This window comes from Populus trichocarpa, chromosome 14 (genome assembly GCF_000002775.5).
Source record: "Populus trichocarpa isolate Nisqually-1 chromosome 14, P.trichocarpa_v4.1, whole genome shotgun sequence".
NCBI classification, from domain to species: Eukaryota; Viridiplantae; Streptophyta; class Magnoliopsida; order Malpighiales; family Salicaceae; genus Populus; species Populus trichocarpa.
Window position 1 is genome coordinate 2,037,974 of NC_037298.2, and position 23,592 is coordinate 2,061,565.

General features: G+C 36.0%; 1 protein-coding gene and 2 long non-coding RNA genes across 8 annotated transcripts in view; 1 reads left to right on the forward strand and 2 right to left on the reverse strand.

The window, feature by feature from the left end:
• LOC127904290 (uncharacterized) overlaps positions 1-23,592 on the reverse strand; it is an 86,640-nt gene that overhangs the window by 11,668 nt on the left and 51,380 nt on the right. The gene's annotated exons all lie outside the window — the stretch shown is intronic.
• Positions 1-23,592, reverse strand: part of LOC112324144 (uncharacterized) — a 47,953-nt gene that overhangs the window by 4,476 nt on the left and 19,885 nt on the right. Inside the window, exon 3 of the long non-coding RNA XR_002977844.2 lies at positions 11,718-12,364. This is a non-coding gene — a long non-coding RNA (uncharacterized LOC112324144). The remainder of the gene's footprint in view (positions 1-11,717; positions 12,365-23,592) is intronic.
• The window catches only part of LOC18104927 (patatin-like protein 2), a 65,494-nt gene continuing 53,562 nt past the window's right edge, over positions 11,661-23,592 (forward strand). For 3 of the 6 annotated variants that reach the window (XM_052447066.1, XM_052447062.1, XM_052447057.1), the window contains exon 1: positions 11,678-11,826. In XM_052447066.1, coding sequence (XP_052303026.1) covers positions 11,724-11,826 — 103 coding nt within the window. In that variant the 5' untranslated portion in view covers positions 11,678-11,723. Of the gene's footprint in view, positions 11,886-12,217; positions 12,400-12,520; positions 12,708-12,819; positions 12,982-13,071; positions 13,375-13,491; positions 13,665-13,751; positions 14,028-23,592 lie in introns of those variants that run through there. The other 3 variants (XM_024585509.2, XM_052447058.1, XM_052447060.1) reach the window with 3 other exon arrangements.

The following is a 23,592-nucleotide window of genomic DNA, read 5'->3' on the forward strand; positions in this document are numbered from 1 at the left end:
ATTATGATAATTAAAGTTTATAATCTTTTTATAAATACTTTATGTGTTTTGCCACATAATTAGATTATCGATGCTTATATATATACGTAATTTCTTTTGAAGATAAAATTGTCCCAAAATGCACATGGAAGTTTGTGGAGTGGTGTTTAAAGTATCATACGATAGCCTTACGAAAACAGAACGACCATATTAAGACAATTTTAGACTTTGCTTGAGATTATTTTGTTGGATCGATCGATTGAAAGCCTCTTTTGGACATGGTGTTGTGCATGTATGGACGCAAACAAAATGAAGCGAGGAAGCCGACGGCATCATTAAGAAATAAACCTTATTAGAGGCTAAAACGGATGGCGATGAAATGAAAAGTTGCAATGATCAATTTAATAATCAGAGTCGATTTCATCAGCAGCAATATAAAATGTTCTTTAATTAAAATTTAATATTAATCCATGCGTAGTTAGTATCGGCGATGAGAAATAAGTGCAGCAGCCATAGAAAACATAACCAAGTGGAAACGAAACTGATCCCATCACTGTGGAAATTTGACCACACCCCAATTGTTTTTTCAAGGCTGTAAAGATGATTTCAAGGTGTTTTCTATCGGAAAAGGCAATAAATAAATAAATATTCGAGTTATGAACGGCTTACATCACCGGTCATGATTTTTTTATGATCTTTCCAGAACCAAATCCTGATCTAATTGAATTGAGTTTTAAGAAAAAAAATTATTTTATTTAGAATGAAATGTATGTACGGTAAAATTACAAAAGCGTACCTGGCATAGTAATTAGTCCCAAGTGCATTGATCAGGCAACCATATCAAATTTAAGATCTATGAAAATGACGCCCATTCTAAATTTAATAAACAACAAATAAAAAAAATAATTTAGCATTTTAGTTAGAATAAAAAAAACACAAACATTTAATTAATAACAATAATCTAATTATTATTTAGAATGAAATGTATGTATGGTAGAATTACAAAGCGTACCGGTATGGTATAGTTATTAAACCCAAGCGCATTGATTAGGCAACCAAGTCAAATTTAAGATCCATGAAAATGACACACATTCTAAATTTAATAAACAACAAATAAAAAAGATAATTTAGCATTTTAGTTAGAATAAAAAAAACACAAACATTTAATTAATAACAATAATCTAATTATTATTTAGAATGAAATGTATGTATGGTAGAATTACAAAGCGTACCGGTATGGTATAGTTATTAAACCCAAGCGCATTGATTAGGCAACCAAGTCAAATTTAAGATCCATGAAAATGACGCACATTCTAAATTTAATAAACAACAAATAAAAAAGATAATTTAGCATTTTAGTTAGAATAAAAAAAAACACAAACATTTAATTAATAACAATAATCTAATTATTATTTAGAATGAAATGTATGTATGGTAGAATTACAAAGCGTACCGGTATGGTATAGTTATTAAACCCAAGGGCATTGATTAGGCAACCAAGTCAAATTTAAGATCCATGAAAATGACGCACATTCTAAATTTAATAAACAACAAGTAAAAAAAATAATTTAGCATTTTAGCACTACAACATTATCCAGTTTTACCGACGGATTCATTCCGTCGGTGACAGCAATGAAATCCGTCGGTGAAAATAATACCGACGGACTCACCGACGGAACCATTCCGTCGGTATAACAGTCGTCGGTAAATCCCATTTCCGTCGCTAATTCTGTCGCAAATAAAAAAAACCACCCACCGACGGAAACACCGACGGGAATACAGACGGATACGCGCGCGCCAAAAAAAATTCCACGCGGGAACATTACCGACGGATTTTCCGTCGGTCATTTTAAGGGTAATTACCGACGGCATTACCGACGGCTGTTCCGTCGGTAATTATGGCAGGGCTTGTAATTTTGTTGCAACTCTCTGTGTAATACCGACGGATATTATCCGTCGGTAATGCCGTCGGAAGTTAATCACCGACGGATAGTATCCGTCGGTGATGCCGTCGGTAAAGATGGCATGGATGGTAATTGTTCGGCAACTCTCTGTTAAATACCGACGGATAGTATCCGTCGGTATATCCGTCGGTAGGTATTTGAAATATATATAAAAAATAATTTATTAATTGTAAAAAACCTTAATAAACAAATAAAAATGCATTAAACATTAAAAATGTAAAAGTAATAATATTCATTACAAATGTAATGTGTTGAAAAAACAAAATTTAACTAGAATAGCGGCGGAGCTGGAGGAGGAGGCGGAGGAGGAGGAGGCTGGTTGTTCCCGGGACCATACGGCCAAAAAGAAGCTGCACAAGTATCGTCACCCATCTTTGATCTCATCTCCATGACTATTTGACGGAGCTCATCATAATTCGTTGAGAGTTGTTGATATTGTTGTTTCAACGCAATGAACTCCTCAGACTGGGTGTTCGATACTGATGGAGAGCTTCCAACAGTTGAGACACTACGAGTCGAACGCAAGTTGTCAGCCGTAGTGTTGGAGAGCCCGTAGACCTTATTTTTATCGGGTCCACCAGACGATCCCGCCTCCATCCACAAATCTGGATCGAAATCTGGATGGGTCGACGGATTGTCCCCATATCTCTCCCTCAACCGGCTATTATAGGTCTCCTGAAAATTCCATCGGTAAAAAAATCATCAAATGCAATTCAAGATGCAATTCAAGAAAATAATAACTTACAAAATAAAATGAATGAACGAACATACCACGAAGTGCTGAGCACGGTTGTCCACGAATGCTGCACCCTTTTTTGGCGGTCTTGACTCCGCACATGCGTCTCTAGAAACAGCTCCATTGGACTCGGTTCACGTCCAAGAGACGCAGCCTGTAAGGAAAAAATAGGTTGAAAGTTAAATATATTATAAGGAACGACAAATTAATTAACGATATATTTCACTAAAATTAATCTTACCATCCGCTTTGCATGTGCGCTGAATGGGACGGATCCGCCAGTGTGCGTGGTCACCGAACCATGAATTTGCCGGTTCCGGTTGTCGGCGCCAGACTGTGAGCGCCGTGAGAACCGCTTTGAGGTCACGTGCTCAATATATGCCGTCCATATTTCCCCCGAGATGAATGGCGGTTTGAATTCCTTCCAAACCGCCACCTCATTCCATCCTTCAAGACCGTTATCCCTCGCATGTCTTTTTGATTTTTTTTGGGTGTCATACCAAAAATCACGCAACCTACTTCCATAGTAACAAATTAGAATTTAAAACATTAAATTATAAAACAAAAATAAATATTATTTTTGATGTTACCTAGTTGCCGCGTGATTCTCCCATACCCTCCTCACAACATTGTTGTCCGCCCTATCCCACTCAAATTTGTTCTGTATATATAAATAATTCATATAAAATAAAAATAGTACAAGATATAAAATTATAAAAATCATTTATTAAAAATAAGCTGGAAATTAAAAATTAACACCGACCTGAAATCGCTTAAACCATGCATCGATATTAGGTTTCCACTCAGGATGTTTGGAAACCTGGCTCCATTGACGATTTAAACGCCAATGTTATAGTCCTTGCAGCCTCAATGTTTGTAAACCTGAAATTAAATAAAAGTAGTAATTAATATTAATTAGTTGTTCATAAATTATGTTATAAGTATATAAAAAAAAAAACTAAAACTTAAACAAACTTACATTGAGAGGTCATCCTTCCATTGTGCCTGGTACTTGCGGGTGAATTGACCCCGCTGTGAAGGCACACCGCTTCTGCGCTGTGAAACCGTGCTAGAAGAGGCAGCATCACAAGTTGGCGTAGATTCCTCGCCGTGATCAGCACCTAAGGATACGTCCTCCTCGCTGCTAGAAGAACTAGCTGCAACCGTCTTCTGACGACGTGCTGTAGATTTCATTCTACGCATCTACACACATGTATACGAATAATTAACTTCGATTATTTAAAAAAAAAATTCGACAGAGTCTCCCCTGTACTGGGGGGTCCCAAGTTGTCGACAAAATCATATTACACTTCCAATTTTATTTCACATCCCGATCCAATCATCCTGGATCTCAACCCAACTCATCATCATCAACACAACATTTTATTCAATAACATCATATAGAATTACAACTATGAACATTCATTTAATTATTTTATCCTAAATTAAGATAAACTAATAATTAAATGCAATTCTATATATATAAATTAACATTTTTAAAATAAATCAACAATAACAATTATATTTATAAACTAACATTTTTAACATAAATTCAACAATAACAATTATAGCAATACAAACAATAATATCCTAAATTAAGATAAACTAATAATTAAATGCAATTATATATATATAAATTAACATTTTTAAAATAAATCAACAATAACAATTATATTTATAAACTAACATTTTTAACATAAATTCAACAATAACAATTATAGCAATACAAACAATAATATCAAAATTAAAAAACTAAAATTAATAAATAAAATTAAAAAACTAAAAAACACTACACAACACACAACATAAACACAAAACAAACAATACACAAAATTAAAAAACATTATATCAATTCAAAATAAATTTGAGAATAAAAAATGCTTACCTTAATAATGTGTTGAATTTAAGATTTTATCTACAAACAATATAGAAAACAAAGAACACCAAAAAAAATAATCATAATTAAAATAAAAAAAATACAAAGATAAAGAAATAAAAATACATACCTTTTAAAACTAAATGAGAGAAGAAGAGAAAGGGAGAAGAGAAAGGGAGAAGAGGAGAAGAGGAAGGGAGAAGAGGAGAAGAGGAGAAGAGAAGTGAAAGGGAGAAGAGGAGAAGAGGAGAAGAGGGAGAGAAGAGGAGAGAAGAGGAGGGGAGAAGAGGGGGAGACGAGGGGGAGACGTGGGGGAGAGACGAGGGGGAGACGAGGAGGGGAGACGAGGAGAAGAGGGATGAGACGGTGGGGGGGGGTGGGGGGTGGCGGTATATATAGGTAAATTCCGACGGAATTACCGACGACACTTAATTGCTGTCGGTGCAATTAATTTCCGTCGGTAATTCCGTCGGAAATTAATTGAAATGCGCTCCAAAAAAGTTCAAAAATCCCGCTAAACTTTTCGATCCGTCGGAAATTCCGTCGGTGATGGTGCAGACGGACACGTGTCAGACATGCGCGGTCCATCGGTATTGCCGTCGGTATGTGACGTCGGTAATGCCGTCGCTAATCGTGCAGACGGACACGTGTCAGACATGCGTGCGGACAACCCGTCGGTGATTCCGTCGGTATTAGCGTCGGAAAATCCGTCGGAAAGGCGTCGGTGAATGTGGCAAAATCCCGTAATTTTTTTGCAACTCTCTGTGAAATACCGACGGGTTATAGTCCGTCGGTGAAAAGGTAAATTTTTCTTATGTTTTGTATGTAACCCTCTCAAAAAATCTTGAATTGCAAACTAAAAAACACACACAACACAATAACAACGGCTGACCCTTAAAGAAGAATAAATATTTCATGTTTCAAATTATTACATTATAAAAATAAGGCTTTATAACATGTTTAGTTAGTCGGAATTTTCATCTTCGTCCTCCATTGAATTGTTATCATCAGCTTCATCGCACTCTTCAATTTCGTTATCATCTTCTTCAACAACATTCTTTTTTCCACTAGTAGAGCTCAGAACAACATTCAACTCCTCTGCGTCAACATCAACAAGACTATCGTTGAAAACGCGAAAATTCAAATTTTCTTCTAAGTCAATCGACGGAGCAACTCGGTATGGTTCAACCAACTCACTAGCTTGAAAGACTTCATCTATCACACTTGTGTCTTCGTTCTCATCCTGAACAACCTCGACACGACCCTTGGGTTTTGTTTTTAAAACGGATAACCAATCAACTCTTGATCGGTCCTTTCTAAAGGAAGGGGTGTATGTGTAATAAACTTGTTGGCATTGCTTTGCGAAAATAAAGACGTCGTTTACGTTGCGGTGTCTAGCTTTTGAATTGATTTCAACGAGACCATAGTGAGGATCTACTCTGATTCCTCTGTCAGTTGTGTCATACCAATAACATTTGAATAAAAACACTCTATTTTGCTCGCTATGATATTGCAGTTCGATGACCTCTTCCAATCTACCGTAGTAGTCAACTTCAAACTCACTAGAAGTCGATCCCTTAATACAAACACCGCTGTTGTATGTCTTTCTTCCATGCCCGTATTCTTCAGTATGAAAGACATATCCATTGACAAAATATCCATTATAGCACTTGACTTTTCTTTCAGGGCCCAGACATAGTAAAGACAGTGAAATAGCAGCACTACCTCCCATTTGATAAACCTATCTTGTAAATTAAATACAACAATAATCAATAAACGGATATTATGTAACATTGACTACAATTAATTACATTGCAAGAGATAATGAGTTTGTGCTAGGACTTACATGTGTTTTAAACCATGTGGCAAATTGTTCATCTTGTAATTGAAAGATCTGGGATTCGGTCAGCTGTGAGTTATTGGACAGTAAGTATCGTCGATGTTGCCTGCAAGGTTGTTCTAAAGTATATGAGTGTATGGTATCACAAAACATAAATAGTACACTCTTGACAAAGTTTAAGTCGAACATCTACTTACTTAATAAAAGGTCTCAGCTCATCACAGTTAAATTGGACATAATTGTGTGCTTGTCTGAACTCTATTTCAGACAAATATCTTCCCCTCACGGCATTTTTAGGTGTGGGTTGTCCAGGATTGGAGAATATTGACAAGTTCCCACGTGAATGCACTTCACCACCATCATCATGCCGTGGAACACGGTTTATCCTCGTTCTCAAATGAGGTTCGAAATAGTATGAGATAAATGTTGAGATCTCCTCAACAATATACGCCTCACATATTGACGCCTCAACATGCGCCTTGTTCTTAACCTTTTTTTTAAGATTGAACAAGTACCTGCATATATATATTAATAAAAAATTATCAATTAAAAACATTAAAATAAAAATAAAAACATTTAATTATAAATGTCATAGCAACTGTAATATCTAACCTCTCGAATGGATACATCCATCTGTATTGGACCGGTCCTCCAACTTTTACCTCAAACGGTAAATGTACGGGTAGATGCTTCATTGAGTCAAAAATTGATGGAGGGAATATCATCTCAAGTTTGCATATTGTCTCGACGATATTCTTTTCAAGCCTCTCATTGTGATCAACATTCAACTTGCTGGAGCATATATCTCTGAAGAAATGACTAATCTCCGTTAGTGCATCCCATATCCCCTTTGGCAACAAATCACGAAAAGCTAATGGGATGAGTGTTTGCATAAACACATGGCAGTCATGACTCTTCATTCCATATAATCTGAATTCCTCTGTATTAACCAGCCTTGATATGTTCGAGGCATGTCCATCGGGGAAACACAGACTCTTAAGCCATTTGTAGACTAGTAGTTGTGCGTTTTTCTCTAGCACGAAGCTTGCTCTTGGTTTTGTGACCCGTGACCCATCACAAACCAACTCTATATTTTTACGGTTACAGAACAGCGCTACATCCAATCTAGCCTTGATGTTGTCCTTTGTCTTCCCCTTCACATCCATGACGGTGTTGAAAATGTTCTCAAACACGTTCTTTTCAATGTGCATGCCGTCAAGGTTATGGCGGAGAAGATTGGTCTTCCAATAAGGAAGCTCCCAAAATATACTTTGCTTCACCCAATTATGGGTCAAACCAAAACCAGGAAACTTTTGCTTACCTGATTGGAGACCAAACACAATTTCACCGTACTCTGACACAACATCAAACAATTCTTCACCGGAAAGACGCGGGGGTGCAACATCATTTTCAACTCTGCCAACAAAGAAATCCTTTCTGTTCTTTCTGTACCTGTGGTTATGTGGCAAGAAACGACGGTGACAGTCAAAAAAAGAAGCTTTACCCCCGTTTGTTAGCGTGAATGCCTTGTTGTTCTCCATACAATATGGACATGCTAGCTTTCCATGCGTGCTCCAACCAGAAACCATTTCATAAGCTGGGAAATCATTGATAGTCCACATCAAAGCCGCTCTCATAACAAAATTTTGTTTCCTCGAGATGTCATAAGTCAAAGCTCCAGAGGACCACAACTGCGTCAACTCATCAATCAACGGACGAAGACAAACATCTATATTCCGCCCCGGACTGCTCGGACCTGGTATGACCATAGATAAAAACATGAACTCCGGCCTCATACACATCCCCGGTGGCAAGTTATAAACCGTCAGTATGACCGGCCAACAAGAATAAGGAGCAGCAAATGACCCGAATGGATTGAATCCGTCTGTACACAACCCAAGACGCACGTTCCTTGATTCAGCTGAAAAGGGAGGATGCATACTATTAAAGTGTTTCCAGGCTTCACCGTCAGAAGGATGAACCATCACTCCATCAACCGCATGGTGTGATTGGTGCCATGTCATGTGCTCAGCAGTCCTTGGTGACATGAATAACCTCTGCAGTCTAGGTGTGATTGGGAAGTATCTAAGTTTTTTATATGCCACGAGAGTCTTCCCTCTACCAGTTCTGGGTTTGTAACGGGAATGCCCGCATGTCATGCACTCGGTCATCTCGGCATTTTCAAGGTAGTATAACATGCAGAAGTTAGGGCATATATCAATTTTCTGGTATCCTAAACTGAGGGGTTTCATCATGGACTTGGCAGCATAGAAGTTCTCTTTCAGCCTGTTCCCTTCAGGTAAAATGCTTCTCGCCCATTCAATAATCTTGTCATAACCGGCCTCACTCAACCCGTGATCTGACTTGATGGTGAACACCTGTGCTACGGCTGATAATTTACTGTGGTTCGTGCAAGCCATCCCATAATGGTTCGTCAGAATCTCTCAACAGATCGAAAAACCTTGCTGCATCTGCATTAGGTTCTTCTTCTACGATTGGACATCCCCTGACATTATCTTCACTCATTCTCATTGCATCCATAACCATATTTCTGTAAGGATTACTGTTCTCATTTCCAACTTCATGCATGTTACTAGCACTAGAAGTTGACCTAACCACCTGTTCTTCCATGCTCTCATCAGGAACAAATAGTTCTCCGTGAGCATACCAACACATGTAATCTTCCATGAACCCTTTGGTTAGAAGATGCATCGTTACAACATCTTGATGCAGAAACTTTAAATTTTTACACTTCCTGCATGGACACCTAATACCGCCATCAGTAAAATTCCTCGGAATAGATGTTGCGAAATTAATAAAACCCTGGACACCGTTACAATAATCCATCCTCCGCAATCCTTGGGGTGAGTCCCGATACATCTATGAACGATCATCCATGACTTCTATTGAACCTCTATAAAACATAACAAAAATATTGGTTTTCCCCGACATTATCCAACAAACTAAAACAACACTTATGTTAAATATTCATTATCAATTATCAACTATCAACGTTCATACATACAAATTTATACATATATAAATTTACAGAATTAATCACAACTTCGAAATATAATTGATAACAATTAAACAAGACACTTAAACAAGCTATTAATTATTTATTTCATCACAACGACACATTTAATTCGGTGTAATTCAAACAAAATTTCAACAATTTACAAACAAATATAATTTGACAAAATCTAAAACAACCTATAACAACTACAAAATTATACATTCATACTACAAGTTTCTTTGACAAATAACAATTAAACAAGTACAAACGTTAACAAAATACATATACTAAAACAATAAAATTCACAATTAAATATTAAAACTAAAAAGGATAGATTTACTTACAAAAAAATGATAAAATCTACAAGAAACGGATATTGTGACCACGTACAAGATATAAGAAACTTGAGTGCTCGTGTTGAGAATAGTGGAGAGTTTGGGATGGGTGTTTGGCTGCAGTTTGGGAGGAGTTTGGGAGGGGAGAGGTGGGATGGGAAAGAAGAAGAAGGAGAAACAGAGGATGAAAATGTCGGCAGATGGGTGCATATAATGGTTTTTTTCGACGGAATCATCGACGGATTACTTCCGTCGGTGATTCCGTCGGTGACAGCGCCACGTCACTGTACGGCTATCACAGTTTGAATCCCTCGGTACTTTCCGTCGGTAAAATGGCCTGACGTCACCATGCCGTTGCGTATTTCCAGACGAACTGTATATTCCGTCGGCGAAACCGACGGTATATACTGACGGAAATATTCCGTTGGTATATATCGAGGGACTTACCGACGGAATGATTCCGTCGGTATATACCGACAGATTTGGAGACGGACTTATTTCCGTCGGTATAAATTACCGACGGAAAAATTTCATCGGTAATTCCGTTGCTTTTCTCCGGTTTTCTGGTAGTGTAGTTAGAATAAAAAAAAACACAAACATTTAATTAATAACAATAATCTAATTATTATTTAGAATGAAATGTATGTATGGTAGAATTACAAAGCGTACCGGTATGGTATAGTTATTAAACCCAAGCGCATTGATTAGGCAAGCAAGTCAAATTTAAGATCCATGAAAATGACGCACATTCTAAATTTAATAAACAACAAATAGAAAAGATAATTTAGCATTTTAGTTAGAATAAAAAAAACACAAACATTTAATTAATAACAATAATCTAATTATTATTTAGAATGAAATGTATGTATGGTAGAATTACAAAGCGTACCGGTATGGTATAGTTATTAAACCCAAGCGCATTGATTAAGCAACCAAGTCAAATTTAAGATCCATGAAAATGACACACATTCTAAATTTAATAAACAACAAATAAAAAAGATAATTTAGCATTTTAGTTAGAATAAAAAAAAACACAAACATTTAATTAATAAAAATAATCTAATTATTATTTAGAATGAAATGTATGTATGGTAGAATTACAAAGCGTACTGGTATGGTATAGTTCATTTAATTAATAACAATAATCTAATTATTATTTAAAATGAAATGTATGTATAGTAGGTGTAGCATAGTTATTAGGCCCAAACGGATTGAATAGGCAACCATGTCAAATTTAAGATCCATGAAAATGACACACGTTCAAAATTTAATAAACAATAAATAAAAAAATAATTGTGCATTTTAATTAGAATAAAAAAAACACAAACAATTAATTAATAATAATAATCTAATTATTATTTATCTATTTATCTACACCGTGTAGAAAAGCCAGATTTAGTATCCAGTGGACAGCTGCGCATCCCAGTTTTTTTTCATTATCCTTTCGCTGTCCTCTCACGAAGGCCGAGCCTAACGAAAGATACAGCATCGGCTAGGTTTTGGGGTTAATGATGCATTCTTCATCTATAAGAGATTGATTAATTCATCGCTCTGACAACGAATAAGTTAATTGTATAATAGTTCAAAAAATATTAGTTTAATTGTCATCTTTGTTTGATTTATAAATTTGAAATCTTCAATTGTTCGCTCTTACTTAACATTGTGGTCCACCTTGAACCGTGTCACCTCAGAATTGTATAACAGAATAATTGGATCCATTCAAAATTTGACCAAGAAAATTAGGCAAGGTTTAAATTTGGGCAAGTAAAATCTTTCGACTTAATTGAAAATTCCATGCTTCATGAAGCACTGAAGTCTATAAATACCTCCACACTCCCTTTGGGAAATTACAAGTTTCAAAACTTAAATTAGATTTCAGCACAAGCTATATACATCTCCCAAGGCTCTCAGCAAGTTTAAGCTAAACACCTCTAACTCTTCCGCTTCTAGGCTCTCGATCAGTACTATTACCTAGCCATGCCTTTGAATTCCTCCTCAATCTCTCATATCGAGACTTTAAGATCACCCATTCAACCTCCAACTTTTGGAAACCAAATCACTGTTCTTAGCATCGATGGAGGTGGAATAAGAGGAATCATACCAGGAACTATCCTTGCCTTTTTAGAGTCCGAGCTTCAGGTAGTCTAGAAATCGGTCTCTTTATATAAGGACGTATTGTTGCATGTCAAATAGACCTGCAAGATCATGCATTTTCTTATGCCTGTGCTAGCTCATGATGATAATATATAAAATAAGTAGAATAAGAAACTACGTACAGGGAACGATTCCTTGGTCCACTTGAGGTATAAAATAGAGTAGATAAGAATAAATCACACTTGCATGCAGGATAATAGTTTTATTTATATCGGTATATAATTGTAATGTTTAATTACTTTCTCCAGGTATAAAATATATACTCCGTAATTTCATCTCCTATCACTGACTAGTATGTTTTGCTATTCAAATTGTAGAAGCTGGATGGTGCAGACGCAAGACTTGCAGACTACTTTGATGTGATTTCAGGCACCAGCACTGGTGGCCTCGTGACTGCTATGCTAGCTGCCCCTAATGAGCAAAACCGCCCTTTATTTGCCGCCAAAGACATTAATGACTTCTACCTTGAGAACTGCCCTAAAATCTTTCACCAGGACGGGTAATAATCCCGGATATGAATGCCATAATAACGAGTTAAATATAGTATATCAAGTGCTCTAAAACTACATTTTTTTTCTCCTTCAATGTCTAGATACTAACTGCATACTCTCTGGCAATAGGTCTCCATTGGCTTCTGCCGGAAAACTGATCAAGAGTTTGAAAGGACCAAAATACGATGGCAAATTTCTGCATAGCATTGTCAAGGAAAAATTGGGAGATAAACGCCTGCACCAGACCATGACAAACATTGTGATCCCAACTTTTGACATCAAGCGCCTTCAGCCAACAATCTTTTCAAGCTATCAGGTTCGTTATATATACAGACACAACTCTTAAAATTCTATGTGTTACTTGAGAAAAGAATCGTTTCACACTGCAAAATATATGTCCTTACAAGACGTACCGCTTTATTCTTTAGGTGAAGAACGACCCATCCACGGATGCCCTTTTATCTGATATATGCATCGGGACTTCAGCTGCCCCAACCTACCTCCCTGCCCATTATTTTGAAACCAAGGACCCATCAGGCAAAGTTAGAGAGTTCAATCTGATTGATGGTGGTGTGGCTGCAAATAATCCAGTATGTTCATCATTTATCTTCAGCTCTTGAACTTGCATAACTCTTAACATATTGATGAATCCTATCAATAATTTCCTTTTGAATTTCCAGACTTTAGTTGCCATGAGCGAAGTTTCCAAAGAAATCACTCGGAAGAATCCTGACTTCTTCCCCGCAGCGCCCATGGATTATGGTCGATTCCTAGTCCTGTCCTTGGGGACTGGTACAGCAAAATCTGAAGAAAAGTATGATGCAGATGAAGCAGCCAAGTGGGGTGTCTTGGGATGGTTGACTAGTGACAATTCTACTCCGTTAGTGGATGTGTTTACAGAAGCTAGTGGCGACATGGTTGATCTTCATATTTCCACTGTTTTCCAAGCCCTGCACTGTGAGGAAAATTATATTCGAATTCAGGTGTATATCACGCTCATGTGGTTATTCAAGATAGCAAATTATATTCTCCAACGAAGTAATTAAAACTGGAAGCTAGAAAACGAAGAACCCTGACTATAAGATATGTGTGAAATGCAGGATGACACGCTGACCGGAACACTTTCGTCCGTGGATGTTGCCACGAAAGAGAATTTGGAGAATCTTGTGAAAGTGGGTGAGAAATTGTTGAAAAAACCAGTATCAAGGGTGGATTTAGGCACTGGAGTCTTTACACCTGTTGATAAGATGACAAATGAAGAGGCTCTCATAAAGTATATATCTGCTCAAGTCTATATATTATAGTGATTTCTATGGCATCTTATTTCATCTTGCTGATTTTTTTTTGTTTGACTGGATAGGATGGCTAAATTACTGTCAAGGGAGAAGCATCTTCGTTATTCTAGGTCACCAGTTGGAAAAGTTGCTACTTCGAAGTGAATATGATTCGTAAACTAGATTGTCCAGAAAATTAATTAGGCGCAAATTAATAAATTTGGAAGAAACAGCAGGGAGATCATCTGCATTATGTAATTCTGCTGTTTTTCTTTTTTTTATTGTTACAAGAAATGAATAATATGTAATTCTTTCCGTCGTTAAAAATGAATCATCGCAGAATGCTGTTGCACTTTTAAAAATATTTTTGCTTGCTCATCTTCTTATAATTTTGTTTACCTTTTGTTCTTCTTGCCTTGTGGTCTGACAACTCAACGTGTTTATCGTTCTTCTAAACATACATACATACATCAATACACACACACACACACACACATGTAGTTTGTTCACGTTCTCTAATATTTAGCTGCTGATCATAGCCAAACGTACTTATTCTTTCTGATCTTGGATATGATCATATCCATTGATTCTTACATAGAATCTTTATCGAAATTAGATGGTTCACTTTGCTGTTTCCTAGTTTTTCCTTAACAAGACCATGTAGATATTTTCCTCGTATTTTTTCTGACAATGCTTTGATTACCTTTGTCACATAAGGAAATAATGAGCAGCTACCCGAAAGATAAAAGAAAACGACTATCCAAAAGATAAAATAGCACATATTTCACCCATAAATTGTTTCTCCGAATTGGATAGCCAGCCAGAGAAACGAATTTTACCTGGGTTGTGGAAAGAGCTTCGGACACTGATTCAGGCAAAAATCCTTGATGTCTTTGGCAGCATATATAGAAGTGAAAGAGAGACCCTGCAGGGAGAAAATTAAATTATATTGTTTTCTTGAGAAAAGGGATAGAAATATAAGTAAGAAAGACTTGCAGGTGAGACTTCACGTGAATGGTAGGTTTAGAAGAAGTAGCTAGGTGAAGTAATCATAACCAAGTGGAAACGAAACTGATCCCATCACTGTGGAAATTTGACCACAACCCAATTGTTTTTTCAAGGCTGTAAAGATGATTTTGAGGTGTTTTCTATCGGAAAAGGCAAAAATTAAAAAAATATTCGAGTTATGAACGGCTTACATCACCGGTCATGATTTTTTTATGATCTTTCTACGCTGTCCAGAACCAAATCCTGATCTAATTGAATTGATTTTTAAGTAACAGATTTGATTTGAAAGAATTATTTTATTTAGAATGAAACGTATGTATGGTAGAATTACAAATCACTTGTTCTTATCTTCCCATATTATCCCCCCCCACATATATATATATATATATATATATATATATATATATATATATATATATATATATATATATATATATTCATCCAATCTTATTAAATAAAGAGGCAATTTATTATGCAAAAAGTTTAAAAATAATACAAAAGCATAAAGGTTTTCCTTAGAAATATGAAGAAAGTGATAAAAAAAGAATAACTTTGATTGTATTATTGCAAAATAATTATTTAGCAGTGATAGTGTGGTTGCAGTTGTTTTTCAAAGTGTTTTTCACTCGGAAATATATCATAATATTATATTTTTTTACTCTTTAAAAATTATTTTTGACATTAGCGTGTCAAAATGATCTAAAAACACCAGAAAAATATTAATTTGAAACAAAGAAAAAACAATTTTAATTTTTTTCAAAAGCGCTTTTGAAACAAAAAAACAAACGGGATTTTAGCTGTCAACTATGGATCACAACCAATCTGACTAAATGACAATGAAATAAAAAATAAAATTGGTTATGATAGGAAAATAAAATTAATATTATTATTTCGTTATCACAATCAATTTTAAATTAATTTGGGGTAAGGTCCGATGAGTTTAAAGTAACCTAGCTCAAATTAAACTAAACAGAACCTCTAAACTACTTCAATCTCAAATTAATTCCTAATCAATTACGATTATTTTTAATATTTTTTCAAGGTGTGGTTTGAATTATCTCGAAGAGATTTTTCTAACTATATTAGAAATGTAAAAAAAGGAGCCTTGACAACCCATTCTTTTTTCTTTTTGTTCTTCCTCTTTTTTCTTTTCTGCCACATCAACTTATCTTGTGTATATTTCTTGACCATTAGTTTGCATTAGACATACATTTGAGTTTTTAACTAAATAATTGCTTTTGAAATTAACAATTGTGTATAAAATTAATATTCAAGAACATAATTATTTTTAAACTATGCGACTTTTAAAATACTTTCCCATCTTATGTTATTTTTCCAAAACCTTTACCAAATTATGTATTTTTCAAACACAAAAAAAATCAAGCAATTTATAATATCATAGTAGTGTAATTTATACAACTTTTGTTTTATTGATCTTTAAATTAAACTTTATAGATGTTTCCTGACGTGACCTGATTGATTTACCGGGTTAAAAAAAACTTAGATGACTAGTAAAAATATTGGTTGACTTTAAAAATATTTTGAAGATGACATTGTTTCTAAAAAATAATAATAAGATGACGACATGTTGAATCAATTTAGGAGTCAATCTAGGTTGGGTCATGAACTTCATTGAGTTTAATAATTTTTTTTATAACTGTTTTTATTTAATTATATGATAAAAATAGATACTTGCAAAACCAAGAACCAACCTGATACCGAGATATTTTTTTGAGATCACGATAACACCATTAAAAAATAATTGTTTTTTTGCAATTTTTTATTTATTTAATAATATAATATAAAAATAAAAACACTTCAACAATTGTCCACGTTGATCTTATATAATAGCGCTAGTGTTTAAAACACTTCAACATTTAGCCTTTTCAAGCTTTTCTTCATTAATATTCAACATGTAAAATCCTGAATTGTATTTATAAAAAAGATTATAAGAAAAAAACATGATCAAGTTTCTAATTAACTAATATAAATTCTTTTTGAACTATAAAATCTTTTTCTGACTTGATAATCCCTTTTTTAAACTGATGCTTAGCAGCACTACCTTTTAAACAAAGTTTTTTTTTTTTTTAATGTATAAACACTAATTAATTTTTCGAGCCTCACGAATGACCACTACAAGATTTCACAGTTTTACCGACGGAAAAATTCCGTCAGTGTGTGATTAGAAGTTCGTCGGTGATTTTTTTACCGACGTCATCCCCGACGGAATCCGTCCGTCGGCTTTACCTTTGTCGGTGATTCCCCATTCCGTCGGTATATCAGTCGGAAAAACAAAAAAACCATTTACCGACGGTTTTACAGACGGAAAGTGCGCGCCAAAAAAAAAGATTCCCGCTTGAAATATACCGACGGATTTTCATTCCGTCGGTGACATTGAAATTACCGACGGAAAATATCCGTCGTTAAATCGGTCGGTGAATGTATGAAATACCGACGGAATATGTCCGTCTGTAAATGCGTCGGTACTGGTGGAAGCTACTGTTAAATGGCGACGGATTAATTCCGTCGGTAAGTCTGTCGGTGAAAGTTTAAAATACCGACCGAATTCATCCGTCAGTAAAATCCTTGGTAATAGTTTTTTTCTTAATTTGTTTTTAAAAAATTATTTAGGATATATAATATAAAACTATATAAATTAATTGTTATACAAACCAATTATGCAAATAAAATTTTTATTAAACATAAAAAAAACAAAGTTAAATAATATTCATTACAAACTGAATATGTTTCAAGAAAAATAATAAATGAAGTTTTAAATGTAAATAATGTTGATTACAAATTAATATAAAGATGATGGAGCTTGAGGAGGAGGAGGAGATCCTGGCGGAGGCTGGTGGTTATACGGCCAAAAAGGATTAGGCGCACATGTTCCGCTATTTGACAATTTCATAATCATTTTGTAAAGCTGGTCATAAGCCGCTTTTTGCTGTTCCTGAGCCGCTTTTTGCTGTTCCTGAGCCGCTTCATACTCTGCTTTTTGTTGTGCTTGAGACGCTTTGAATTGCTCAGACTCCGCTCTTTGTTCCGCTCTTTGTTGTGCATGAGACGCTTTGAGTTGTGCGTACTCCGCTTGTAGGTTATCGTATTTCTCGGTGAGTTGCTGCAAAGCCACGAACTCCTTAGATTGGGAGCTCGATATTGATTGGGAGCTCCCAACGGTTGAAAAACTACGGGTCGACCGCAAGTCGTCGGCCGTAGTGTTGGAGAGCCCGTAAACCCGATTTTTATCGGGTCCACCTGACGAGCCAACCTCCATCCACAAATCCGGATCGAATTCCGGATGGGTCAAAGTATCGTCCCCGTATCTCTCCCTCAACCGATTATTATAGGTCTCCTGAAAATAAAAAAAAAAGTAATCATCATATTCAATACAATAAACATAATAACTTACATAATAACTTACAAAATAAAATGTTTGAACAAACATACCACGAAATACTGAGCACGGTTATCAACGAACTGTTGCGCCCCCTTCTAGCGGTCTTGACTCCGCACGTGCGTCTCCACAAACAGCTCCATCGGGCTCGGCTCACGTCCAAGAGACGCAGCCTATAATGAAAAAAGATATATTAACAACAACTAAATTTAACGATATATTTCATTTAAATTAATCTTACCATCCGTTTCGCATGTGCAGCAAACGGAACGGAGCCGCCAGTGTGAGTTGTCACCCCGCCATGAATTGGCCGATTCTGGTTGCCAGCACCGGATTGTGAGCGTCGTGTGAACCTCTCAGACGTCACGTGCTCAAGATAGTTCGGCCATATATCTTCCGGGATGTATATTGGTTTGAAATCCCTCCAAACCGTAACATCGTTCCAGCCTTGGAAACCCCTATCCCTCGCGGTTTTTTTTGCCTTTTTCTGTGCTTCATACCAAAAATCACGCAACCTGCTTCACGCAACCAAAAATTACATTTCGAAACATAAATTTTTGTCTAAAAAAAATCCTGTATTGTTTTCGATCTTACCTAGTTGCCGCGTGATTTTCCCACACCCTCCTCACAACAGCGTTATGCTCAATGTCCCAGCAGAATTTGTGCTTTGTATAAATAAACAAGTTTAAATAAAAATAATAATTTATTTACAATTATATTAATAAGCTGAAAATTATAAATTAATACCAACCTCAAACCTGTTAAACCATGCATTGATTTGAGGCATCCATTCAGGATGCTTGGATATCTGACTCCATTGAAACAATGGAATCTCCATCGACGATTTAAACGCCGATGATATTACTCGGGCGGCTTCAATGTTTGTGAACCTGAAAATAAATGAAATAAATTCAATAGTGATTACTTGATAAATTATGTTGTAATTTTTTTTTTTAAAAAAACTAAAACCTTAACAAACTTACATTGAAAGGTCGTCTTTCCACTGTGCCTCGTACTTGCAGGTAAATTGATTCCGCTGCGAAGGCACGCCGTCTCTGCGCTGTGAAGTACCGCTGGAAGAGGCAGCATCGGTTGACGGCGCAGGTGGTGTAGGTGCCTCTTCTTGAGAGGCACCTAAGGAAATATCATCCTCGCTGCTAGACGAACTAGCTGCGACCGCACCTGAGCGACCAGCTCTGGTTTTCGTTCTACGCATCTACACAATTTGATACAAATAATTATATAATTAAATTCAAATGTAAAAAAAAAATTCGACAGCAGCTCCCCTATACCGGATACTACCCAAATCCACAAACCTGCACATATTAACAATAGCCACAACCAATTTACCCAATCTAAACTAATTATTCCAACATATTCAATTACTAATCCTAAGGTAAATTCAACATTAAGAATTACAATTCAAGTAATTATTCAATAATTATGCCAATACAACAAAACAATAAATAAATAAAAACTCTAGAATAACAATCAAAATAAATGGAAAAAATTAAACACAAAGCATGCAATAATAGAGTAAAACTAATAATTATTCCAACATATTCAATTACTAATTCTACGGTATATTCAACATTAACAATTACAATTCAAGTAATTATTCAATAATTATGCCAATACAACAAAACAATAAATTAAAAAAAAAACTCTAGAATAACAATCAAAATAAATGGAACAAATTAAACACAAATCATGCAATAATAAAGTAAAATTAATAATTATTCCAACATATTCAATTACTAATTCTATGGTAAATTCAACATTAACAATAAAAATTTAACAAATTAACTAATAATAATTATGCCAATACAACAATAAAAAATATTCAATAAATTAAAAAAAAAACTATATACTTTAGCAATGAATTATGCAAAAAAAACTATAGACTTTATCTACATTACAAAAAATACACCAAAACAAAAAAAATAACCAAAAAAATAGCAAAAAAAAACTATTAAAGTAAAATGAAATAGAGAAAACACTAACCTTTTAAACTGATGAAGATGATGAAGAAAACTTGCTAGAGATTGGAGGTGAAAGCTTTGAAGAATGGAGAGGAAAAAAATCAAAAGCTTAAGGTGAAAAACGAAGGAGAAGAAAAAATGAACTGAACGGGCGGTCACTTGAACTTATATGGCAGTTTTACCGACGGCTTCACCGACGGATATAAAATTAATTATTATTTTAATTTATTCCATCGGTGATGTGTTAAAAATCCGTCGGTAAATTTTGAATTTCGCACCAAAATTTTTAATGACCCTCCATATTTTTCGTGGTCCGTCGGTAATTCCGTCGGCAATATTACGCGGTCAGAGGCGCATTTAATGCGCAACCCTTTGAAATTCGTGCGGTCCGTCGGTAATGTTGTCGGTAAAATTGAACCGCCGACAACTTACCGACGTATTTAAATTCGTCGGTGTGGCCGTCGGTGATCGGGTGGCATTTCAAGTAATTATTTTTGAACTCTCTGTGAAATGCCGACGGACTTAAGGCCGTCGGTGTGGCCGTCGGTGATCGGGTGGCATTTCAAGTAATTACTTTCGAACTCTCTGTGAAATGCCGACGGACTTAAGGCCGTCGATGTGGTTATTTTCGAACTCTCTGTGAAATGCCGACGGACTTAAGGCCGTCGGTGTGGCCGTCGGTGATCGGGTGGCATTTCAAGTAATTATTTCATGTCACAAAATATATCATCCATCATAATTGTGGCATTTCAACTAATTATTTCAAGTAATAAATAATTTGTGTTTCAAAATATATATATCATTCATAATCTATTTTACATGAAAAAAAGGGTTTTACATAGGGCTTCATTTTGGTAGTTAGTCAAAATTTTCTTCTTCTTCGTCATCAATTGAATTGTCATCACCTTCATCGCAATCTTCAATATGAATATCATCTTCTTCATCGATATTTGGTTGTCCGCTAGAGCTCAAAACAAAATTTAACTCATCTGCGTCAACATCAACAAGACTATCATCGAAAACACGAAAATTTGAATTTTCTTCAATCGAAGGAGCAACTCGATATGGTTCAACCATCTCACTAACTTGAAAGACTTCATCTCGCACACTTGTGTCTTCGTTCTCATCCTGAACAACCTCGACACGACCCCGGGGTTTCGTTTTTAAAACGGACAACCAATCCACTCTTGATCGATCCTTTCTAAATGAAGGGGTGTATGTGTAATAAACTTGTTGACATTGCTTTGCAAAAACAAAGACATCGTTTATGTTGCGGAGTCTAGCTTTTGAGTTGATTTCGACCAGACCATAGTGCGGATCAACTCTGATTCCTCTGTCAGTCGTGTCATACCAATAGCATTTGAATAAAAACACTATATTCTGCTCGTTATGATATTGCAGTTCGACGACCTCTTCTAATCTACCATAGTAGTCAACTTCTAACTCACTACTAGTGGATCCCTTAACACAAACACCGCTGTTGTATGTCTTTCTTCCTTGCCCGTATTCTTCAGTATGGAAAACATATCCATTGACAAAATACCCGTTGTAGCACTTACATTTTCTTTCAGGCCCCAGGCTTAGTAAAGACAATGACTTAGGTGCACTCCTTCCCATTTGATAAACCTTGCATGTAATGTACATCAATAAACAGTAAATGAACGAGAATCTCGTAATGACATGCATACGTACAGTAATTTTGCAAGTTAGAATGAGTTTGTGATAGTGCTTACATGTGTTCTGAACCACGTGGCAAACTGCTCATCTTGTAATTGAAAGATTTGGGATTCAGTCAGCTGTGAGTTATTGGAGAGCAAATATTGACGATGTTGCCTGCAAGTGATAATGAGTGTATGATATTACAATATATAATTAACAGTATATTACTAACAAAGTTTAATTAGTATAAACTTACTGAATAAAAGGTCTCAGCTCATCACAGTTAAATAAAACATAGTTGTGCGCTTGTTTGAACTCTATTTCCGACAAATATCTTCCTCTTATGACATTTTTAGGTGTGGGTCGTCCAGTATTGGAGAATATTGACAAGTTCCCACTGGAAGGCACTTCACCGCCATCATCATGCCGTGGAACGCGATTGATTCTCGTTCTCAGATGAGGTTCGAAATAGTACGAGATAAATGTTGAGATCTCCTCAACAATATAGGCCTCACATATCGAAGCCTCAACATGCGCCTTGTTCTTAACCTTTTTCTTGAGATTAAACAAGTACCTGTATTGAATTAATTAAGTATTTTCAATTAAGAAAAACATAGAAAATACTTTTATATATGAATTACATTGCAACTGTAATATCTAACCGTTCGAATGGGTACATCCATCTATATTGGACTGGTCCTCCAGCTTTTGCCTCGAACGGTAGATGTATAGGGAGATGCTCCATTGAGTCAAAAAATGATGGAGGGAATATCATCTCAAGTTTGCATAGTGTCTCGACGATATTCGTTTGAAGCCTCTCAATGTGATCAACATTCAACTTGCTGGAGCATATATCTCTGAAGAAATGACTTATCTCCGTGAGTGCATCCCATATTCCCTTTGGCAACAAATCACGAAAAGCTAATGGGATGAGTGCTTGCATAAACACGTGGCAGTCATGACTCTTCATTCCATATAATCTGCAGTCCTCTATATTAACCAGCCTTGATATGTTCGATGCATGTCCATCCGGAAAACGCAGACTCTTAAGCCATTTGTAGACTAGCAGTTGTGCGTTTTTCTCTAACACGAAGCTTGCTCTTGGTTTTGCGACCCGTGACTCATCATAAACCAACTCCATATTTTTACGGTTACAGTATAAAGCTATATCCAATCTAGCCTTGATGTTGTCCTTTGTCTTCCCCTTCATATCCATGACGGTGTTGAAAATATTCTCAAACATGTTCTTTTCGATGTGCATGACGTCAAGGTTATGGTGAAGCAGATTGGTCTTCCAATAAGGAAGCTCAAAAAAGATACTTCGCTTTACCCAATTATGGGTCAAACCAAAACCAGGAAACTTTTGCTTTCCTGATTGAAGGCCAAACACAATGTCACCGTACTCTGAGACAACATCATGCAATTCTTCACCAGAAAGACGCGGGGATGCAACATCTTTTTCAACTCTGCCAACAAAGAAATCTTTTCTGTTCTTTATGTACCTGTGATGAAGTGGCAAGAAGCGACGGTGACAGTAAAAAAAAGAAGCTTTACCTCCATTTGCTAGCGTGAATGCCTTGTTGTTTTCCATGCAGTATGGACATGCGAGTTTCCCATGCGTGCTCCAACCAGAAAGCATTCCATAAGCTGGAAAATCATTGATAGTCCACATCAATGCCGCCCTCATAAGGAAATTTTGTTTCCTCGATATATCATAAGTCAGAGCTCCAGAGGACCACAACTGTGCCAACAAATCAATCAACGGTCGAAGACAAACATCTATATTCCGCCCCGGGCTTCTTGGACCGGGTATGACAGTAGATAAAAACATGAACTCCGGCCTCATACACATTCCCGGTGGCAAGTTATAAACTGTGAGTA